The 25,528-nt window shown below is 41.8% G+C and overlaps 1 protein-coding gene across 3 annotated transcripts in view; it reads right to left on the reverse strand.

Moving 5' to 3' along the window:
* LOC128664298 (solute carrier organic anion transporter family member 1C1) overlaps positions 1 to 25,528 on the reverse strand; it is a 329,411-nt gene that overhangs the window by 243,156 nt on the left and 60,727 nt on the right. For all 3 annotated transcript variants that reach the window (XM_053719135.1, XM_053719133.1, XM_053719134.1), the window contains one exon: positions 8,563 to 8,790. Coding sequence is in view for 2 of the 3 variants with exons in the window: in XM_053719133.1 (XP_053575108.1) it covers positions 8,563 to 8,670 (108 nt within the window). In the remaining variant the exon portion in view is untranslated. The remainder of the gene's footprint in view (positions 1 to 8,562; positions 8,791 to 25,528) is intronic.

The raw sequence follows: 25,528 nt of genomic DNA on the forward strand, positions 1-25,528 counted from the left end.
TTAACTCGTTGTATTAATACCACCTTTTGCGTGTTAAATCTAACTTAATACACACTTGATCTAACCTGATCTAACAGAGATCTGTTTGTCTGAAACTTTGGTTTGGGGGATCAGCCACTCCTAATGTAATACCAAATATCTCTGTAATTATGTTAGATCTAACAAAACAATTAACTGATCATACCTGATCTAACAAAAATCTATCAAATTAAGTCACTTTTCATCTAATTTTTGTTAAGGGTGAACGTATGACGGGTTAGCCCCCCCTCTAAATAATTGTTAATACCCCTCTTTGTACACTAGATCTAACGAAAACAACAATTGATCAAACCTGATCTAACAAAGCTCTAAACAATTGAATTAAATTTGTTGTAAAATGATGATTTGGGGGTGCTAACCCAGCTGAGGTCAGGATGTGATGTTCTGATCATACCATCAGATCACATAGTGAAAGGTCTTTATTCCAGTCTCTGCCTCTATCTCTATGAAGATCATACGTAGACCATTAACCCCTTCGCTACTAAGCCTCACACACCTGTGCTTAGGCGATTTTACCTTGTTTGCTATTGTAAATCATATTTCAGTGAGTGACACAGACAAACTATATATCGTTTTTTTACAGCAGGTGCAGCAGATTCAGAATATAGCATTATGGTATTTATATATCATGGCATGTGAGAAAGCTACAACTTCCTAGAAACCCAATAGGCAGCTAACAGAAGTCAGGGTGAGATACAATAGGCAAATTAATCAGTTTATTGTGACTTTTAATGTTATGTTTGTTGCTCAGTGGTTCCCAGCTCTCCCAGCATATCAAACCCCTGTGGCATATAGTAGTATGAGTGGCAGTCTGCGTGCGCACGTCTCACAGGCCTGTGGCATATAGTAGTATGAGTGGCAGTCTGAGTGTGCACGTCTCACAGTCCTGTGGCATATAGTAGTATGAGTGGCAGTCTGCGTGCGCACGTCTCACAGGCCTGTGGCATATAGTAGTATGAGTGGCAGTCTGAGTGTGCACGTCTCACAGTCCTGTGGCATATAGTAGTATGAGTGGCAGTGTGCGTGCGCACGTCTCACAGCCCTGTGGCATATTGTAGTATGAGTGGCAGTCTGCGTGCGCACGTCTCACAGGCCTGTGGCATATAGTAGTATGAGTGGCAGTCTATGTGCGCACGTCTCACTCCCCTGTGGCATATAGTAGTATGAGGGACAGTTTGCGTGCACACATCTCACAGCCCTGTGGCATATAGTAGTATGAGGGACAGTTTGCATGCACACGTCTCACAGTCCTGTGGCATATAGTAGTATGAGTGGCAGTCTATGTGCACAAGTCTCACAGTCCTGTGGCATATAGTAGTATGAGGGGCAGTTTGCGTGCACAGGTCTCACAGTCCTGTGGAATATAGTAGTATGAGTGGCAGTCTGCATGCGCACGTTTTACAGTCCTGTGGCATATTGTAGTAGTATAAGTGGCAGTCTGCGTGCACACATCTCACACCCCTGTGGCATATAGCAGTATGAGTGGCAGTCTGCTTGCACACGTCTCACACCCCTGTGGCATATAGTAGTATGAGTGGCAGTCTGCGTGCGCACGTCTCACAGTCCTGTGGCATATAGTAGTATGAGTGGCAGTTTGCTTGCACACGTCTCACACCCCTGTGGCATATTGTAGTAGTATGAGTTGCAGTCTATGTGCACAAGTCTCACAGTCCTGTGGCATATAGTAGTATGAGTGGCAGTCTGCGTGCACACGTCTCACAGTCCTGTGGCATATAGTAGTATGAGTGGCAGTCTGCGTGCACACGTCTCACACCCCTGTGGCATATAGTAGTATGAGTGGCAGTCTGCGTGCCCACGTCTCACAGTCCTGTGGCATATTGTAGTAGTATGAGTGGCAGTCTGCGTGCGCACGTCTCACAGTCTTGTGGCATATAGTAGTATGAGTGGCAGTCTGCGTGCCCACGTCTCACAGTCCTGTGGCATATTGTAGTACTATGAGTGGCAGTCTATGTGCACAAGTCTCACAGTCCTGTGGCATACAGTAGTATGAGTGGCAGTCTGCGTGCACACGTCTCACAGTCCTGGGGCATATTGTAGTAGTATGAGTGGCAGTCTATGTGCACAAGTCTCACAGTCCTGTGGCATATAGTAGTATGAGTGGCAGTCTGCGTGCGCACGTCTCACAGGCCTGTGGCATATAGTAGTATGAGTGGCAGTCTGCGTGTGCATGTCTCACACCCCTGTGGGATATTGTAGTATGAGTGGCAGTCTGCGTGCGCACGTCTCACACCCCTGTGGGATATTGTAGTATGAGTGGCAGTCTGCGTGCACACGTCTCACAGTCCTGTGGCATATTGTAGTAGTATGAGTGGCAGTCTGCGTGCACACGTCTCACACCCCTGTGGCATATAGTAGTTTGAGTGGCAGTCTGCTTGCACACGTCTCACACCCCTGTGGCATATAGTAGTATGAGTGTCAGTCTGCGTGTGCACGTCTCACAGTTCTGTGGCATATAGTAGTATGAGTGGCAGTCTGCTTGCACACGTCTCACACCCCTGTGGCATATAGTAGTATGAGTGGCAGTCTGCGTGCGCACGTCTCACAGTCCTGTGGCATATAGTAGTATGAGTGGCAGTCTGCGTGCACACGTCTCACACCCCTGTGGCATATAGTAGTATGAGTGGCAGATTGCGTGCACACGTCTCACAGTCCTGTGGCATATTGTAGTAGTATGAGTGGCAGTCTATGTGCACAAGTCTCACAGTCCTGTCGCATATAGTAGTATGAGTGGCAGTCTGCGTGCGCACGTCTCACAGTCCTGTGGCATATAGTAGTATGAGTGGCAGTCTGCGTGCACACGTCTCACAGTCCTGGGGCATATTGTAGTAGTATGAGTGGCAGTCTATGTGCACAAGTCTCACAGTCCTGTGGCATATAGTAGTATGAGTGGCAGTCTGCGTGCGCACGTCTCACAGTCCTGTGGCATATAGTAGTATGAGTGGCAGTCTGCGTGCGCACGTCTCACACCCCTGTGGGATATTGTAATATGAGTGTCAGTCTGCGTGCGCACGTCTCACACCCCTGTGGGATATTGTAGTAGTAGTGGCAGTCTGCGTGCGCACGTCTCACAGTCCTGCGGCATATAGTAGTATGAGTGGCAGTCTGCGTGCGCACGTCTCACACCCCTGTGGCATATAGTATTATGAGTGGCAGTCTGGGTGCACAAATCTCACACCCAAGTGGCATATTGTAGTGTGAGTGGCAGTCTGCGTGCGCACGTCTAACAGTCCTGTGGCATATAGTAGTATGAGTGGCAGTCTGCGTGCGCACGTCTCACAGTCCTGTGGCATATAGTAGTATGAGTGGCAGTCTTTGTGCGCACGTCTCACAGTCCTGTGGCATATTGTAGTATGAGTGGCAGTAAGCGTGCACACGTCTCACAGCCCTGTGGCATATAGTAGTATGAGTGGCAGTCTGCTTGCACACGTCTCACACCCCTGTGGCATATAGTAGTATGAGTGGCAGGCTGCATGCACACGTCTCACAGTCCTTTGGCATATAGTAGTATGAGTGGCTACTGCGTGCACACGTCTCATACCCCTGTCGCATATGAGTGGCAGTCTGCATGCACAAATCTCACACCCCTGTGGTATATAGTAGTATGAGTGGCAGTCTACGTGCGCACGTCTCACAGTCCTGTGGCATATTGTAGTATGAGTGGCAGTCTGCGTGCACAAATCTCACACCCAAGTGGCATATTGTAGTATGAGTGGCAGTCTGCGTGCGCACGTCTCACAGTCCTGTGGCACATAGTAGTATGAGTGGCAGTCTGCGTGCGCGCGTCTCACAGTGCTGTGGCATATAGTAGTATGAGTGGCAGTCTGCGTGCGCACGTCTCACAGTCCTGTAGCATATAGTAGTATGAGTGGCAGTCTGCGTGCGCACGTCTCACAGTCCTGTGGCATATAGTAGTATGAGTGGCAGTCTGCATGCGCGCGTCTCACAGTCCTGTGGCATATAGTAGTATGAGTGGCAGTCTGCGTGCGCACGTCTCACAGTCCTGTGGCATATAGTAGTATGAGTGGCAGTCTGTGTGCGCACGTCTCACAGTCCTGTAGCATATAGTAGTATGAGTGGCAGTCTGCGTGCACACGTCTCACAGTCCTGTGGCATATAGTTGTATGAGTGGCAGTCTGTGTGCACACGTCTCACACCCCTGTGGTATTTAGTAGTATGAGTGGCAGTCTGCGTGCACACGTCTCACAGTCCTGTGGCATATAGTTGTATGAGTGGCAGTCTGTGTGCACACGTCTCACACCCCTGTTGTATTTAGTAGTATGAGTGGCAGTCTATGTGCACAAGTCTCACAGTCCTGTAGCATATAGTAGTATGAGTGGCAGTCTGCGTGCGCACGTCTCACAGTCTTGTGGCATATAGTAGTATGAGTGGCAGTCTGTGTGCCCACGTCTCACAGTCCTGTGGCATATTGTAGTACTATGAGTGGCAGTCTATGTGCACAAGTCTCACAGTCCTGTGGCATATAGTAGTATGAGTGGCAGTCTGCGTGCACACGTCTCACAGTCCTGGGGCATATTGTAGTAGTATGAGTGGCAGTCTATGTGCACACGTCTCACAGTCCTGTGGCATATAGTAGTATGAGTGGCAGTCTGCGTGTGCACGTCTCACAGTCCTGTGGCATATAGTAGTATGAGTGGCAGTCTGCGTGCACACGTCTCACAGGCCTGTGGCATATAGTAGTATGAGTGGCAGTCTGCGTGCGCACGTTTCACACCCCTGTGGGATATTGTAGTATGAGTGGCAGTCTGCGTGCGCACGTCTCACACCCCTGTGGGATATTGTAGTATGAGTGGCAGTCTGCGTGCGCACGTCTCACAGTCCTGTGGCATATTGTAGTAGTATGAGTGGCAGTCTGCGTGCACACGTCTCACACCCCTGTGGCATATAGTAGTATGAGTGGCAGTCTGCGTGTGCACGTCTCACAGTTCTGTGGCATATAGTAGTATGAGTGGCAGTCTGCCTGCACACGTCTCACACCCCTGTGGCATATAGTAGTATGAGTGGCAGTCTGCGTGCGCATGTCTCACAGTCCTGTGGCATATAGTAGTATGAGTGGCAGTCTGCGTGCACACGTCTCACACCCCTGTGGCATATAGTAGTATGAGTGGCAGTCTGCGTGCACACGTCTCACAGTCCTGTGGCATATTGTAGTAGTATGAGTGGCAGTCTATGTGCACAAGTCTCACAGTCCTGTCGCATATAGTAGTATGAGTGGCAGTCTGCGTGCGCACGTCTCACAGTCCTGTGGCATATAGTAGTATGAGTGGCAGTCTGCGTGCGCACGTCTCACAGTCCTGTGGCATATAGTAGTATGAGTGGCAGTCTGCGTGCACACGTCTCACAGTCCTGGGGCATATTGTAGTAGTATGAGTTGCAGTCTATGTGCACAAGTCTCACAGTCCTGTGGCATATAGTAGTATGAGTGGCAGTCTGTGTGCGCACGTCTCACACCCCTGTGGCATATAGTATTATGAGTGGCAGTCTGCGTGCACAAATCTCACACCCAAGTGGCATATTGTAGTGTGAGTGGCAGTCTGCGTGCGCACGTCTCACAGTCCTGTGGCATATAGTAGTATGAGTGGCAGTCTGCGTGCGCACGTCTCACAGCCCTGTGGCATATAGTAGTATGAGTGGCAGTCTTTGTGCGCACGTCTCACAGTCCTGTGGCATATAGAAGTATGAGTGGCAATCTGCGTGCGCACGTCTCACAGTCCTGTGGCATATTATAGTATGAGTGGCAGTAAGCGTGCACACGTCTCACAGTCCTGTGGCATAGTGTAGTATGAGTGGCAGGCTGCATGCACACGTCTCACAGTCCTTTGGCATATAGTAGTATGAGTGGCTACTGCGTGCACACGTCTCACACCCCTGTGGCATATGAGTGGCAGTCTGCGTGCACAAATCTCACACCCCTGTGTTATATAGTAGTATGAGTGGCAGTTTACGTGCGCACGTCTCACAGTCCTGTGGCATATTGTAGTATGAGTGGCAGTCTGCGTGCACAAATCTCACAGCCAAGTGGCATATTGTAGTATGAGTGGCAGTCTGCGTGCGCACGTCTCACAGTCCTGTGGCACATAGTAGTATGAGTGGCAGTCTGCGTGCGCACGTCTCACAGTCCTGGAGCATATAGTAGTATGAGTGACAGTCTGCGTGCGCACATCTCACAGTCCTGTGGCATATAGTAGTATTAGTGGCAGTCTGCGTGCGCACATCTCACAGTCCTGTGGCATATAGTAGTATGAGTGGCAGTCTGCGTGCACACGTCTCACAGTCCTGTGGCATATAGTAGTATGAGTGGCAGTCTGCGTGCACACGTCTCACACCCCTGTGGTATTTAGTAGTATGAGTGGCAGTCTATGTGCACAAGTCTCACAGTCCTGTAGCATATAGTAGTATGAGTGGCAGTCTGCGTGCGCACGTCTCACAGTCTTGTGGCATATAGTAGTATTAGTGGCAGTCTATGTGCACAAGTCTCACACCCCTGTGGCATATTGTAGTAGTATGAGTGGCAGTCTGCGTGCGCACATCTCACAGTCCTGTGGCATATAGTAGTATTAGTGGCAGTCTGCGTGCGCACATCTCACAGTCCTGTGGCATATAGTAGTATGAGTGGCAGTCTGCGTGCACACGTCTCACAGTCCTGTGGCATATAGTAGTATGAGTGGCAGTCTGCGTGCACACGTCTCACACCCCTGTGGTATTTAGTAGTATGAGTGGCAGTCTATGTGCACAAGTCTCACAGTCCTGTAGCATATAGTAGTATGAGTGGCAGTCTGCGTGCGCACGTCTCACAGTCCTGTGGCATATAGTAGTATGAGTGGCAGTCTGTGTGCACACGTCTCACAGTCCTGTAGCATATAGTAGTATGAGTGGCAGTCTGCGTGCACACGTCTCACAGTCCTGTAGCATATAGTAGTATGAGTGGCAGTCTGCGTGCACACCTCTCACAGTCCTGTGGCATATAGTAGTATGAGTGGCAGTCTGCGTGCACACGTCTCACACCCCTGTGGCATATAGTAGTATGAGTGGCAGTCTGCGTGCACACGTCTCACAGTCCTGTGGCATATTGTAGTAGTATGAGTGGCAGTCGGTGTGCACATGTCTCACAGTCCTGTGGCATATTGTAGTATGAGTTACAGTCTGCGTGCGCACGTCTCACACCCCTGTGCATTTACTTAGACTAAACTATAATGTATTGTAAAGACTTTATACAGCACTGACCAGCTGGTACCTGACTCCTTTATACAGCACTGACCAGCTGGTACCTGACTCCTTTATACAGCACTGACCAGCTGGTACCTGACTCCTTTATACAGCACTGACCAGCTGGTACCTGACTCCTTTATACAGCACTGACCAGCTGGTACATGACTCCTTTATACAGCACTGACCAGCTGGTACCTGACTACTTTATACAGCACTGACCAGCTGGTACCTGACTCCTTTATACAGCACTGACCAGCTGGTACCTGACTCCTTTATACAGCACTGACCAGCTGGTACCTGACTCCTTTATACAGCACTGACCAGCTGGTACATGACTCCTTTATACAGCACTGACCAGCTGGTACCTGACTCTATATACAGCACTGACCAGCTGGTGCATGACTCTATATACAGCACTGACCAGCTGGTACCGGACTCCTTTATACAGCACTGACCAGCTGGTGCATGACTCTATATACAGCACTGACCAGCTGGTACATGACTCTATATACAGCACTGACCAGCTGGTACATGACTCCTTTATAGAGCACTGACCAGCTGGTACCTGACTCCTTTATACAGCACTGGCCAGCTGGTACCTGACTCCTTTATACAGCACTGACCAGCTGGTACCTGACTCCTTTATACAGCACTGACCAGCTGGTACATGACCCCTTTATACAGCACTGACCAGATGGTGCATGACTCCTTTATACAGCACTGACCAGCTGGTACCTGACTCCTTTATACAGCACTGACCAGCTGGTTCCTGACTCCTTTATAGAGCACTGACCAGCTGGTACATGACTCCTTTATAAAGCACTGACCAGCTGGTACATGACTCCTTTATACAGCACTAACCAGCTGGTACCTGACTCCTTTATACAGCACTGACCAGCTGGTACATGACTCCTTTATAAAGCACTGACCAGCTGGTACCTGACTCCTTTATACAGCAATAACCAGCTGGTACCTGACTCCTTTATACAGCACTGACCAGCTGGTACCTGACTCTATATACAGCACTGACCAGCTGGTACCTGACTCTATATACAGCACTGACCAGCTGGTACCCGATTCCTTTATACAGCACTGACCAGCTGGTACATGACTCCTTTATACAGCACTGACCAGCTGGTACCTGACTCCTTTATACAGCACTGACCAGCTGGTACCTGACTCCTTTTTTACAGCCCTGACCAGCTTTTACATGACTCTATATAATGCCCTGACCAGCTGGTACATGAGAGGTTAACATACAATTTATACGTTTACCTTTAGACTTGCACAGGATGGTTTTGATGTGGTGTGTCCATCCGCTGAGGAGACTGGGTCTCCGGGACTCATATTGTTGCAGTCGCTGGTATCTTTATCCATGACCATCCTGTAGGTTTAATATCAGATGCAGGGCAGTGTGGCACCAGTCTGTACCAGGACACCGCTGGGATGAGGAGTGACCCACAAAGTGTGAGATTATCTTCTATCTTGTCTGAAATCCTGTATCTGAAGACATAGGAAATGTGTCAGTAGAAACATTTAGCTATCTTTTGCTTGTACTTTATATAAACAATTGTCAAACACTGCGTATTATGCACAATGCTTGTCAGATAACTGAGCTAGTTTACTGGCAGGGGATGGAGATGTGGTACTGATCTCCAGCTGATGGGGTCAAAGACCAAAAGTAATTACAAGTTTAAGGTTAAACAGAACAGCGAGCAGACTAGATGGGAGGAGAGTTTTGTATCATAATAAATTCCATTAAAAAAGGATAAAATCATTAGATAATTCATTGATTGTATCCACAAACCATATATCCTATATAACAGCATGCACAATATCATTGCAATAGATAATATCAATAATATAAAAGTTTTGTTATAACACATATTGGGCCAGATTACAAGTGGAGCTCTAATTAATGTTCCTGCTCGAGCATTAATTGTGCTAGATGTAAAGTTTTTGCACTCAACTGGTTGCGCTTGAATTATGAGTTGAAAGTTAAGTGTTTTTGTTTGAGCGCAAAAAGCCAAAGTTAGAATATTCTGTACACGTTCACGTATTTCTCCCATAGAAGTCAATGGAGAAAAAAAAGTGGAAAAAAAACAAACACCCTACTCTCATGCAAACCCGATCACATATTATCATGAGCACTAACCTGACTGAATATTTCACATTTCTATAGTCTTCACATACAAGAAAATGTTCTATGTATTCATAAATAAATATTTCTATTTATATCTTATCTTTTATTGGTACAATATATATTTATTCTTAATATATATAGGTGATTATATTGGTATAGATGTATACAGATATATATATATATATATATATATATATATATATATATATATAAATATATATGTCTGTAAATATATAGATGATTATATGGGTATAGATGTATACAGATATATATATATATATATATATATATATATATATATGTGATTATATAGGTATAGATGTATACAGATATATATATAGGTATAGATGTGTATATGTATATATATATATATATATATATATATATATATTTATATATATATATATATATGTATACATCTATACCTATATAATCACTTATATATTTATCTGTGTATATATATATATATATATAATTATATAGGTATATATATGTCTGTAAATATATGGGTGATTATATAGGTATAGATGTATACATATATATATATATATATATATATATATATATATATATATATATATATATATATATATATATATATATACAGGGAGTGCAGAATTATTAGGCAAATGAGTATTTTGACCACATCATCCTCTTTATGCATGTTGTCTTACTCCAAGCTGTATAGGCTCGAAAGCCTACTACCAATTAAGCATATTAGGTGATGTGCATCTCTGTAATGAGAAGGGGTGTGGTCTAATGACATCAACACCCTATATCAGGTGTGCATAATTATTAGGCAACTTCCTTTCCTTTGGCAAAATGGGTCAAAAGAAGGACTTGACAGGCTCAGAAAAGTCAAAAATAGTGAGATATCTTGCAGAGGGATGCAGCACTCTTAAAATTGCAAAGCTTCTGAAGCGTGATCATCGAACAATCAAGCGTTTCATTTAAAATAGTCAACAGGGTCGCAAGAAGTGTGTGGAAAAACCAAGGCGCAAAATAACTGCCCATGAACTGAGAAAAGTCAAGCGTGCAGCTGCCAAGATGCCACTTGCCACCAGTTTGGCCATATTTCAGAGCTGCAACATCACTGGAGTGCCCAAAAGCACAAGGTGTGCAATACTCAGAGACATGGCCAAGGTAAGAAAGGCTGAAAGACGACCACCACTGAACAAGACACACAAGCTGAAACATCAAGACTGGGCCAAGAAATATCTTAAGACTGATTTTTCTAAGGTTTTATGGACTGATGAAATGAGAGTGAGTCTTGATGGGCCAGATGGATGGGCCCGTGGCTGGATTGGTAAAGGGCAGAGAGCTCCAGTCCGACTCAGACGCCAGCAAGGTGGAGGTGGAGTACTGGTTTGGGCTGGTATCATCAAAGATGAGCTTGTGGGACCTTTTCGGGTTGAGGATGGAGTCAAGCTCAACTCCCAGTCCTACTGCCAGTTTCTGGAAGACACCTTCTTCAAGCAGTGGTACAGGAAGAAGTCTGCATCCTTCAAGAAAAACATGATTTTCATGCAGGACAATGCTCCATCACACGCGTCCAAGTACTCCACAGCGTGGCTGGCAAGAAAGGGTATAAAAGAAGAAAATCTAATGACATGGCCTCCTTGTTCACCTGATCTGAACCCCATTGAGAACCTGTGGTCCATCATCAAATGTGAGATTTACAAGGAGGGAAAACAGTACACCTCTCTGAACAGTGTCTGGGAGGCTGTGGTTGCTGCTGCACGCAATGTTGATGGTGAACAGATCAAAACACTGACAGAATCCATGGATGGCAGGCTTTTGAGTGTCCTTGCAAAGAAAGGTGGCTATATTGGTCACTGATTTGTTTTTGTTTTGTTTTTGAATGTCCGAAATGTATATTTGTGAATGTTGAGATGTTATATTGGTTTCACTGGTAAAAATAAATAATTGAAATGGGTATATATTAGTTTTTTGTTAAGTTGCCTAATAATTATGCACTGTAATAGTCACCTGCACACACAGATATCCCCCTAAAATAGCTATAACTAAAAACAAACTAAAAACTACTTCCAAAACTATTCAGCTTTGATATTAATGAGTTTTTTGGGTTCATTGAGAACATGGTTGTTGTTCAATAATAACATTAATCCTCAAAAATACAACTTGCCTAATAATTCTGCACTCCCTCTATATATGTATAGATGTATACAGATATACATATATATATATATATATATATATATATATATATATGTCTGTAAATATATAGGCGATTATATAGGTATAGATGTATACAGATATCATATATATATATATATATATATATATATATATATATATATATATATATATATATATATATCTGTATACATCTATACCTATATAATCACACACACACACATATATATATATGTGTATATATATATATATGTATAGATGTATACAGATATACATATATATATATATATATATGTCTGTAAATATATAGGTGATTATATAGGTATAGATGTATACAGATAAATATATAGGTGATTATATAGGTGTGTGTGTGTATATATGTCTGTAAATATATAGGTGATTATATAGGTATAGATGTATACAGATAACTATATAGGTGATTATATAGGTGTGTATATATATGTCTGTAAATATATAGGTTATTATATAGGTATAGATGTATACAGATATATATATATATATATATATATATATATATATATATATATATATATATATATATATATATATATATATATATATACATATGTACACATATATAGACATACAGTTAGGTCCGTAAAAATAATTGGACACTGACACAATTTTCATAATTCTGACTGCGAATTCCACACCTATAATCAACTTTAGACTTTTTACCTGCTTAATTGATGATGAAAAATGAAGGCCCACACCTGTCCATGAAACAGCTTTTGAGTCAATTTGTTGTTCAATAATAAAATTAATCCTCAAAAATACAACTTGCCTAATAATTCTGCACTCCCTGTATATATGTATATGTATATATGTATGTGTATATATGTATGTATGTATATATCTATGTATATGTATGTGTATATATGAATGTATATATCTATGTATATGTATGTGTATGTATGTATGTATATATCTATGTATATATCTATGTATATGTATGTATATATATATATATATATATATATATATATATATATATATATATATATATATGTATGTATATATCTAGGTATATGTATGTGTATATATGTATGTATGTATATATCTATGTATATGTATGTGTAAATATGTATGTATGTATGAATCTATGTATATATCTATGTATATATCTATGTATGTATGTATGTATGCATGTATATCTATGTATATATCTATGTATATGTATGTGTATATATGGTGTGGAACTAGGTTTCATTGAAAAAGACACTAGTGATTACTTAGTGATTACCAACCCCAAAATACCGACCTTTAACCATCTTCCTAAAGTACATAAGAGTACAGAGAATGTGATAGGAAGGCCTATAGTAAGTGGAATAGGGTCTTTTTCAGAACACCTGTCAGAATGGCTAGATAAGATCTTACAGCCAATGGTGCTTGATCTCTGGAGCCATGTAAAGGACACAAAGCATATATTGCAAATAGTTTCAGATATAGAGTGGAATGATAAGTTTACTTGGTTAACAGTAGATGTCCAATCACTCTACTCTTCAATACCACATGCAAGAGGATTACAAGCGATAGCTTTTTTCATGAGAAAATATTATGGTAGTAATCCAGAGTATTGTGAGTTTGTAGTGAGAGTCACAGATTTTCTTCTGAAACACAACTATTTTTCATTTGAGGGGGTTTTCTATCTTCAGGTATGCGGCACCGCTATGGGGGCAAAATTTGCGCCCTCATATGCCAACCTATTTTTAGGTTGGTGGGAGCGGTGCAGCATATTTGGAGATGGGAACCCTTTCAGAGATAACATAGTTGTATACAAACGCTTCATAGATGATCTGCTCTTCATTTGGCAAGGCGATCATGAAACAATGAAAAAATTTGTAGGAGGTTTAAATACTAATGATGTAGGTTTGAAATTCACTTTGGAATTTGATAGGAAGCAGATCAATTATCTTGATGTCACACTTAGTGGAAGTAATGGGGAACTTGTTAGATCTACAGTTTACAGAAAGCCCATATCAGGAAATACATTGCTACATGCAGCCAGTTGCCATCCAACAAGTACATTCAAAGGGATAGCAAAAGGTCAGTATACACGATTGAAACGAAATTGTTCAGATGATAACAGCTATCATGAACAATCCAATTTACTAACAGAAAGGCTAGAACAGAGGGGTTATCAGAAAAAGTTGATAGAATCAGCCAAGCAGTCAGTAATGAAACTGGATCGCAAGGATCTTCTTGGTAAGGGGAGAAGAGATGCAAAAAAGAGAGATGAATCTAAAGATTTACTGTTTATAACAACATATAGTAGTCAATATTCTAATATCTGTAATATAATTAGAAAACATCTCCCCTTATTAAGAGCAGACGATGGCTTAGCAGACATCAATATTAAGGATTGCAGATTTGCATACAAAAAGAATATGAGCATAGGAAATATGGTATCCCCCACAAAATTACCTAGCAAGGAACTGACACAAGATTCATCATGGTTGACATCAAGAGGCATGTATAAATGTCATTACATGAACTGTGTAGCCTGTGCAAAAGTAGACACAGGGTCAAGTTTCATTTCAACCCATACTGGACAAGAGTACCAAAAACGTATGTGCATGAACTGTAGGTCCACGTTTATCATTTATTTGATTACGTGTACAGAGTGTCAGAAACAGTATGTAGGTCTCACAATTAGGGAGGTGAGATCCAGAATAAGGGAGCACCTTTCCTCCATAAAAATAGGGAAAGCTAGTACACCTTTGGTACAACATTTTGTCACAATCCATAATAAAGACACTAGCAGTTTTCTCTGGACTGCTATAGAAAGGATACTGCCCCCCAGAAATGGTGGGGATAGAGAGACAATCCTGGGTAGACAGGAAGTATTTTGGATTTTTAAGTTAAAAACTAGGGTCCCTAATGGTTTTAACTCTGACTATGACCTCATGAATTTTTGGCAATGACAGTTAAGACTAGTCACAGATCATCATCTACAATTACCTTGCACGACAATAATCAGGATATAAGTGCATGGCAGGCTTTTACTATACTACATACATACTTTAGGTTACTCCATAAAACTAATTAAATTAAATTAATCATAGAGAATGTATACACACATTTGTAGAAATTGTGGGTACCTATCAAAGGACAAGTTTGATAAGATAAATAATGAGTATCTACATATGTATCACAGGATTCAAAACATAGTTCCCAGTACCTTAGTCTATAGTGGTAGCATGAAATAGAAGTTTCCTTAATTGATTATGTGCTGTGAATAGTACAGGAAGATGTAAAAAAGTAAAAAAATAAAAAATAAAAAATAAAAAAGTAAAGATGCAAAATAAAAAGCTACTATTATTTATACACAGTAATAGGTCAATCCCCTATGTTAGGAAGAATTGGTATAAACAGTTATAAATGGTTCCAAATGATTTGTTAACTGATAGAAGGGATTGCAAAATTGTCTTTATATCCTTACTCTTTATTAACCTTCTGTGTATAAAAGGGCACTGAAGTACAAAGTTTATACTTAATTGTTGCACTCTGTAAAAAAGGGAGCTTAAGGGTTAAACACTAGCAAGTTATATAGTAGGTTTACAAGTGTTACTAGTTTACTAATCAAGTTGTAACCAATAGGACTTGTCTGCTGCTTTTAAATATGTTAATTTTATTAAGTCAGACAGCAGCTTATGAGGACGGCTCTTGGAGCTGAAACATGTAAGGTTGTTGTCAACAGACTATCCTAATCTTCATTTCCATTGTTTGTGCCAAGCATTTGGAATATTTTACCAACACTAAGGTGTAAAAATAAATGTTTAATTTTTAAACTACCTGCTGCCGGTGCTCCTGATTTCTACTTTGATTCTACATTGACTGTTTGCCCATTGTGAAGCACGGCTAGCACTAGAATTTTATGCTGTGTTCAGGACTGTAAACCCGGTATTCTGTTCCGGAACGAGCAGAGGCAGTAGTGAGCTGACGTCATCGGACGCACGCACCAGAAGCGCAACCGCGCCCCCCTATTGCTATAGGCTGAGGAGGGTATGGCAGGCTGATTGGAGGAACAGAGGACGCTGAGACACGGGAAAGGTGTCGGAAGAGATCCAGGAGAGGATTGTAACAGCGTGACACACTCAGCCTCTACCCTGGGACCGGCAGGCATACACAGGGGGGCACGGTAAGAATACCTTTAATTGTTACTATATGGGACTGGTTGCCATTGTAAATGGGTACACGCTACTAATACTCACTACAGTGTGGGCTTTATGCCAGCTTTTTATATGCTTTTCAGTATTGCCATCATCTTTATTTGCTGTGAAATCTTGTTGAACATTTGTATATCTACAATAGCGTTTGGGCAACGCTTACTCTAACAGCAAAGATAGATTGAGGAGGTATATATATATTTTTCTGCTCAGTCCTGAAACATGGAGGCACAAATGGAAGTTGCAGTAAGACCACAAACTTTCTTTTCTTTAAGGAGTGCACAAGAAAGGGATGATAAGAATCCTGAGTGTGAAACTATATTTTCTATGGACAGATCTAAGTATACTCTTTCAGCATTATTTGAAGAGATGGAGTCCAATTTAATAAAAGAAAATAAATTAAAATGGGACATTTGGACATTGGAAAGTTATACTAAACTTAATATAATACCAAGAGGTCTAAGGTTAAACAAATATCCTACTTTTGTGACAGAGGACAGGGTATTTATTAATCAGTGGAATGATGTTTTATCTGAGTGCTCGTTCAGATTGATGCAACTACTAATACAGTATAAAACAAATCAGTTGCTTAGTGTAAAAAATGTGATTAGCCTAATACAGGATGAATTGAATATTAGAAGTGAACATACAAGTTACCCTGTATTTGACCAAACCCTGCAAGATGTTGTGGCTGAAGCCAAAAAAGTATTGCTAGATAGGAAGCATTCCAAATTTGTGAGAGATCAGTCAGATTATACAAATAACATGGTATATATTTGGAATAGAAAAGAGAGGTTTCAGACCAGACGAGATTTTAATCTAAGGAACAACTTTGGCAATAGAGGTAGAGGTCGTAGGAACAGGGGGAGAGGTAGAAGTGGAAGGCGAATTCAATTCTCTGATAGTGAAACAGAAGGGACAGGGGACAGCTCTTGTTCTGGGGGAGAAGAAGACACAGATCACATTGTACAGAACAGTCAAGCTATGAGTAATTACCACTATAATCAACAACAAATGGGACAAGTAAATTACAATCAACATTTAGCTACACCTAAAGAAAACTCACAGCCACAGGTAGTTACACCTAAAGTACTTATACAACAGCCGGTGTCTATATTAAAAAACACCCAGAAGGGCTCAAAATCTAAGTATAGTACCCCAGCACCAGATCAGACACCTAGTGGAGGTAATCTAATTAGCAATCCAGACACCATTGAGAGATCAGAAATGAACCAGGTTTTTTGTATCCCCCAGCCAAAACCAGACGGGGGGGGGCGAGGCAACAGAGGATCAACAAGAGGGAGGTACTCACTCAGAACACAACAGAGACAAACACGCTACCAATAGCAAATGTCACCAATACATTTCCAATCAATAATGTAATAAATCTGTCTGCTTACACCCTGAATGATGTGGAATTAAAATTGTTGGGTTTAGGTTTGGGGTTTGTCCCCACTAGTTCATTCAATTTGTTTAATACATTATTGGACGTAAATAAATTGATCAGAAGATTAACTTTAAAGAAGCATTTTTCTGTGAATAAACACTCTTCCAATGAATTCCAGCCACAAGAGAGCATGGTTGTTCAGCCTAGCTTTAAGACTGGCAGGGATACAAGTGGAATAGATTTCCAGCATCTTTGTGACTTAAATACATTGGAAACTTTAGCAGAAGAAAGTGTCGGGGATGGGTCCATTTCTGAATCGGCTATATGTACCCCCAAATTCAAGAAAAGTTCTACCTTCTACCCGTTACAGAGTAGAGGGAATATAATAGAAAAATTCCAAAACAGAGTAGAAGAAGATCTTACTAATCTATACTATACTCAGACTAATACCAAATACAATCTAACATATAATGAAAAGGAAATACTGAAGAAATTGGCACAGAATAAAGATCTGGTAATACGTGCCGCAGATAAGGGGGGCTCAGTTGTGGTTCAGAATAGAGATGATTTTGTTAATGAAGCTCTTAGGCAGTTGAATAACCCATTGAATTATAGAACATTAACTAATGATCCAACTAATATCTTTAACAAAAAGTTACAAGACTTAGTAGATGATGGTGTGGAACTAGGTTTCATTGAAAAAGACACTAGTGATTACTTAGTGATTACCAACCCCAAAATACCGACCTTTAACCATCTTCCTAAAGTACATAAGAGTACAGAGAATGTGATAGGAAGGCCTATAGTAAGTGGAATAGGGTCTTTTTCAGAACACCTGTCAGAATGGCTAGATAAGATCTTACAGCCAATGGTGCTTGATCTCTGGAGCCATGTAAAGGACACAAAGCATATATTGCAAATAGTTTCAGATATAGAGTGGAATGATAAGTTTACTTGGTTAACAGTAGATGTCCAATCACTCTACTCTTCAATACCACATGCAAGAGGATTACAAGCGATAGCTTTTTTCATGAGAAAATATTATGGTAGTAATCCAGAGTATTGTGAGTTTGTAGTGAGAGTCACAGATTTTCTTCTGAAACACAACTATTTTTCATTTGAGGGGGTTTTCTATCTTCAGGTATGCGGCACCGCTATGGGGGCAAAATTTGCGCCCTCATATGCCAACCTATTTTTAGGTTGGTGGGAGCGGTGCAGCATATTTGGAGATGGGAACCCTTTCAGAGATAACATAGTTGTATACAAACGCTTCATAGATGATCTGCTCTTCATTTGGCAAGGCGATCATGAAACAATGAAAAAATTTGTAGGAGGTTTAAATACTAATGATGTAGGTTTGAAATTCACTTTGGAATTTGATAGGAAGCAGATCAATTATCTTGATGTCACACTTAGTGGAAGTAATGGGGAACTTGTTAGATCTACAGTTTACAGAAAGCCCATATCAGGAAATACATTGCTACATGCAGCCAGTTGCCATCCAACAAGTACATTCAAAGGGATAGCAAAAGGTCAGTATACACGATTGAAACGAAATTGTTCAGATGATAACAGCTATCATGAACAATCCAATTTACTAACAGAAAGGCTAGAACAGAGGGGTTATCAGAAAAAGTTGATAGAATCAGCCAAGCAGTCAGTAATGAAACTGGATCGCAAGGATCTTCTTGGTAAGGGGAGAAGAGATGCAAAAAAGAGAGATGAATCTAAAGATTTACTGTTTATAACAACATATAGTAGTCAATATTCTAATATCTGTAATATAATTAGAAAACATCTCCCCTTATTAAGAGCAGACGATGGCTTAGCAGACATCAATATTAAGGATTGCAGATTTGCATACAAAAAGAATATGAGCATAGGAAATATGGTATCCCCCACAAAATTACCTAGCAAGGAACTGACACAAGATTCATCATGGTTGACATCAAGAGGCATGTATAAATGTCATTACATGAACTGTGTAGCCTGTGCAAAAGTAGACACAGGGTCAAGTTTCATTTCAACCCATACTGGACAAGAGTACCAAAAACGTATGTGCATGAACTGTAGGTCCACGTTTATCATTTATTTGATTACGTGTACAGAGTGTCAGAAACAGTATGTAGGTCTCACAATTAGGGAGGTGAGATCCAGAATAAGGGAGCACCTTTCCTCCATAAAAATAGGGAAAGCTAGTACACCTTTGGTACAACATTTTGTCACAATCCATAATAAAGACACTAGCAGTTTTCTCTGGACTGCTATAGAAAGGATACTGCCCCCCAGAAATGGTGGGGATAGAGAGACAATCCTGGGTAGACAGGAAGTATTTTGGATTTTTAAGTTAAAAACTAGGGTCCCTAATGGTTTTAACTCTGACTATGACCTCATGAATTTTTGGCAATGACAGTTAAGACTAGTCACAGATCATCATCTACAATTACCTTGCACGACAATAATCAGGATATAAGTGCATGGCAGGCTTTTACTATACTACATACATACTTTAGGTTACTCCATAAAACTAATTAAATTAAATTAATCATAGAGAATGTATACACACATTTGTAGAAATTGTGGGTACCTATCAAAGGACAAGTTTGATAAGATAAATAATGAGTATCTACATATGTATCACAGGATTCAAAACATAGTTCCCAGTACCTTAGTCTATAGTGGTAGCATGAAATAGAAGTTTCCTTAATTGATTATGTGCTGTGAATAGTACAGGAAGATGTAAAAAAGTAAAAAAATAAAAAATAAAAAATAAAAAAGTAAAGATGCAAAATAAAAAGCTACTATTATTTATACACAGTAATAGGTCAATCCCCTATGTTAGGAAGAATTGGTATAAACAGTTATAAATGGTTCCAAATGATTTGTTAACTGATAGAAGGGATTGCAAAATTGTCTTTATATCCTTACTCTTTATTAACCTTCTGTGTATAAAAGGGCACTGAAGTACAAAGTTTATACTTAATTGTTGCACTCTGTAAAAAAGGGAGCTTAAGGGTTAAACACTAGCAAGTTATATAGTAGGTTTACAAGTGTTACTAGTTTACTAATCAAGTTGTAACCAATAGGACTTGTCTGCTGCTTTTAAATATGTTAATTTTATTAAGTCAGACAGCAGCTTATGAGGACGGCTCTTGGAGCTGAAACATGTAAGGTTGTTGTCAACAGACTATCCTAATCTTCATTTCCATTGTTTGTGCCAAGCATTTGGAATATTTTACCAACACTAAGGTGTAAAAATAAATGTTTAATTTTTAAACTACCTGCTGCCGGTGCTCCTGATTTCTACTTTGATTCTATATATGTATGTGCATATATGTATGTGTATGTGTGTGTATCTATGTATATATCTATGTATATGTATGTGTATATATGTATGTATGTATATATCTATGTATGTGTATATATGTATGTATGTATATATCCATGTATGTGTATATATGTATGTATGTATGTATGTATATATCATTGTATATATCTATGTATATGTATAGATCTATGTATGTATATATCTATGTATGTATGTATCTGTATATATATATATATATATATATATATATATATATATATATATATATATATATATATATATATATATACGAAACACGGAAGGGGACTGCACTCTCATACCGGACCGGGTACACATCCCATGACCCTGTAACATGCCCAGCCCTGGGTGCTCACCGGCACTCACAGGAAGCTGTGCTGTCCCCAGAGTCACAGGCAGTTAACCCCAGACAGGTCTGGGTGCAAGAACCATAGGGAAAATTACAACACAAATTAATACAACACACTTAGAAAGTCCAGCACTCACTTACAAGCTCTCAGCTAAGATTTAAAAGCAAAAATGGAAAGGTTAGTTACAGCATCTGGCCAAATGGGACAGGTACCACGGTACCACGTCAAGCTCTCAGCATTGTGTGGCTGTTTTAGGGTCTCAGGTATTGGAAAGGACCTTGACGTGGTACCTGAGCTTGTCCCATTTGGCCAGATGCGGTAACTAATCTTTCCATTTTTGCTTTTAAATCGTAGCTGAGAGCTTGTGAGTGCTGGACTTTCTCTGTGTGTTGTATTAATTTGTTTTGTAATTTCCCTATGGTTCTTGCACCCAGACCTGTCTGGGGTTAACTGCCTGTGACTCTGGGGACAGCACAGCTTCCTGTGAGTGCCGGTGAGCACCCAGGGCTTGGCATGTTACAGGGTCATGGGATGTGTACCCGGTCCGGTATGAGAGTGCAGTCCCCTTCCGTGTTTTGTATATTTCCTTGGTGATTACATAAGCCTGTGCACCCTTCCTTTGTTCCCATTTTGTTTGGATTTGAGAGCTTGCATTGTGTGGCTGTTTTAGGGTCTCAGGTATTGGAAAGGACCTTGACATGGTACCTGAGCAGCTGAGCTTGTCCCATTTGGCCAGATGCGGTAACTAACCTTTCCATTTTTGCTTTTAAATCTTAGCTGAGAGCTTGTAAGTGAGTGCTGGACTTTCTCTGTGTGTTATATATATATATATATATATATATATATATATATATATATATATATATATATATATATATATATATATACACATACATACATACATACATAGAGTCATGGCCAAAAATATTGGCACCCCTGCATTTCTGTCAGATAATGCACCACTTTGCCCAGAAAGTTGTTGCAATTACAAATGTTTAGGTATGCTCATGTGTATTTCATTTGTTTGTATTGGTATGACACAAAAATGTGGAGAAAAAAAAGCCAAATCTGAAACATTTAAAGCAGAACTCAAAAAATGGACTGGACCAAATTATTGGCACCCTCAATTTAATATTTGGTAGCACACCCCTTGGAAAAAAATAACTGAAATCAATCACTTCCTGTAACCATCAATGAGTTTTTTAAACCTCTCTACTGGAATTTTGGACCACTCTTTTTGTGCCAACTGCTCCCAGTCTCTCAGATTGTAAGGGTTTCTTTTCCCAACTGCTGTTTTGAAATCTCAGGTAAGTTTTGGCAAACTCCAAACTGGCTTTTTTATGTTTCTGTGTCAGCAGTGAAGTCCTCTATCCCTTCTCCTTCTGTATTTTTGCTGCTCTTTTTTTTTTTAGCACCTACCCCCGCTCCAGCTTCCCAGCTAACCAGGCCGCCCACCCACCCACCTCCCTGCTGTATTTAATGGTGCTTGCTGCGCGACTGGCAAGCCTGTCAGCACCCATCCGCACCCAATGCCACGAACCTTGGCTCCAGAAACTGCCGCCACTACAACGCCAGCATCCTCCTGTGATATACCTTTAAGGTATATCCCTCCCACTCCTCTATCCTTTATAAGGAGGACCTTTTCTCTTAATCAGTGCCTGATTATTGAAGTCTAGCAACCTCCTGCTGAGGTTGTATATCCTCAGTCTCCAGGTCACACTTTCCTAAGTCTAAGTTACGTTTGACTTTCAGAGTGAATCCTCATCCTCATCTAACTTTTGGGATATCCTCAGATCTAAAACCGCACGGATCTCACCTCTTTGTGCTGTTACTCAGGTTAGTCTCTGCTGAACCTCCAAACTGTAAGACCTGTTCACTGACGCCGCTGCGCTATACCGGAAGTGAGTCACACACTCTCTCACTGGAGCCACAGCAGTCACCGCACAGAGAAGCGCTTCCCAGCAAGGTAAAACAAACTTTCCTGTTAACAGCCGTTGATCCTCTTTCACTGCATAACCTTACTCCAGGCTCCTCTATCACATTAATACTCTTATGCTTCAGAGTCTCAATAGCATTCTACTGTATATATACGGAATATCATATACCAGTAACTGCATAAACTCGGAATACCGCATTTGGTGATCTCCATTGGTGTGCTTGGAATGTATATATTTTATGTGAGTGAGTGTGTGTGAAATTCAAATTGAACTTATAAGAAACTGAATACAAATCCTAACAAACTACCTCTGGGACTTATTATATTTTATTATAGTGAAGTCCAGCAATCCAATCTTTTTTATTTGCAGCAAAACCTCATTGTTGTGCATTAAATCAGCTCACAGTGACACATCCTTGCAACTCAGCATATTACAAGGTGTGTTTACAAAGGAGCAACAAAACAAACTTTTGCATAGTCTGTATTGTGGGTTCATTACACCTCCACATGCTCAACACCGGTGGATCGTCCGCCTGCCACTATGCATTCCCGACCAACACCTTCGGACCCTTCACCTGCCGCAACTGCTCCTTCCCCTCCCTCCGGACCACAACCCAACCAACTAACCCACCCAAAAACAGCCGTAACTACCTAAACGGCATCCTCCTCAACACCCGCTCCATCCACAAGACTGCCCTGAAATCTGGAACCTGCTAGACTCCACCTCCCCAGACGTCACCTTCCTCACTGAGACCTGGCTGAACCCTGCATCAGCGCCGGACATTGTGACTGCAACCACATCTCAGTTAGTCACATCACCGAACTCCTCTGGACTGACCACCACTACATACACTTCTTCTTCAACAAACCCACCACCCACCTCCGGCAGTACCACCCGCCCCACAGAAACAGGAACAACATCACCTAAGACAAATTGCACTGCACCCTAAACGAATCCTCCCCACCTACCTCCACAGATGCCAACTCCTCCACCGCTGGATCACAGACTGCTCCAACACCCTCGCCCCCCTCAAGAAACCGTCCAGCCGCCAAACCATCAACAAAGCCAGCTGGTTCATTCCGGCCCTCCAGCACTCCAAACGCCACTGCAGATGATTGGAAAGAACCTAGAGATTTAGCAAGACCCTTCTGGAGAAAGCTGGCTTTGTGGAAGCAATCACCACCCACCACCACCTTATAAAAACTGCCAAAAAATCAGTCATCCAAGACAGGATCAACTCTAACACACACAACCAACATAACTTAACCTCCACCACCCACCATCTGGAGCCCCCTCACCACAGAGAACACCCTCATAATAATAAAATCCATCCACTTGAGCACACCCTCGGACCCAAGCCCCCATCACATATTCAACAAAGCAAGCAACACCACCCCCCTGAACTCCGCTGCACCATCAACTGCTCCATCAAACCCGGAACCTTCCTGGATGTCTGAAAGCACGCAGAACTGAAACCCCTAGTGAAGAAACCCTCGGCAGACCCCACGGACCCAAATAACTATGGCCCCATCTCTCTACTCCCCTTCCCAGCCAAAGTCATAGAAAAGTCCATCAACTTGCAACTTATTGACCACATTGAGGCCAACAACACCCTGGATCACTCCCAATACAGTTTCAGAAGCAACCACAGCACCAAGACTGTCGTCCTTGCCACCGCAGATGGCATCCGCGCCATGCTCGACCGAGGAGAAATCGATTCCCTCATCCTCCTAGAACTCTCAGCAGCATTCGACACTGTCGACCACAACCCCCTCTGCACACATGACGCCGGCATCCACAGAAAAGTCCTGGAATGGATCACCTCCTTCCTCATGGGCAGGACCTAGAAAGTCAGACTCCTGCTCTTCTCCTCTGGTACATCAGTCAACCGTGGTGTACCGCAAGGCTCTTCGCTGAGCCCCACCATCTTCAACATCTACATGGGCCCTCCCTCCACCATCGTCTGATGCCACAACCTCAACATCGTATCCTACGCTGACAACACCCAGTTAATCATCTCACTCATCCCAGATCCTACCACTACCAAAAAGAATATCCACGAAAGCCTGACAGCAGTCGCTGCCTGTATGAATGACAACCAACTCAAACTGAACACAGACAAAACCTAAGTCCTCCTCCTCTGACCCAATAAATCTGCATGGGATAACTCCTGGTGGCCCACAGCCTCAGTCACCCTCCAACCCCAACCGACCACACACAAAATCTAGGCTTCATCCTGGACTCTTCACTCTCCGTGGACCGACAAATCAATGCCATCACCTCAACATGCTTCCACATTCTCCACCTGCTATGAAAAATCTTCAAGTGGATCCCTACCGAAATCAACAAAAGTCACTCAAGTCTTCATCAGCAGCTGGTTGGACTATGGCAACGCACTTTATGCCAGCTCCACCATCAAACTCTAAAAGAGACTCCAACGTATTCAGAACGCCTCAGCCAGACTCATCCTCGACATCCCTCGCCAATGCCACATCACCGTACACCTAAGGAAACTTCACTGGCTCCCCATCAACAAGAGAATCACCTTCAAACTCCTTACCCACGCGTTCAAGGCCCTACACAACATCAGACCCGAATACATCAACCACCGCATACATTTCTACACCCCTGCCAGACAACACAGATCGGCCAACCAAGCACTCAAAGTCACCCCCATCAGCAAATCCACAGTGGGTGAAAGATCCTTCTCCCACATGGCAGCAGCAAAGAC

Source organism: Bombina bombina, chromosome 6, assembly GCF_027579735.1.
Source record: "Bombina bombina isolate aBomBom1 chromosome 6, aBomBom1.pri, whole genome shotgun sequence".
Lineage (NCBI taxonomy): Eukaryota > Metazoa > Chordata > Amphibia > Anura > Bombinatoridae > Bombina > Bombina bombina.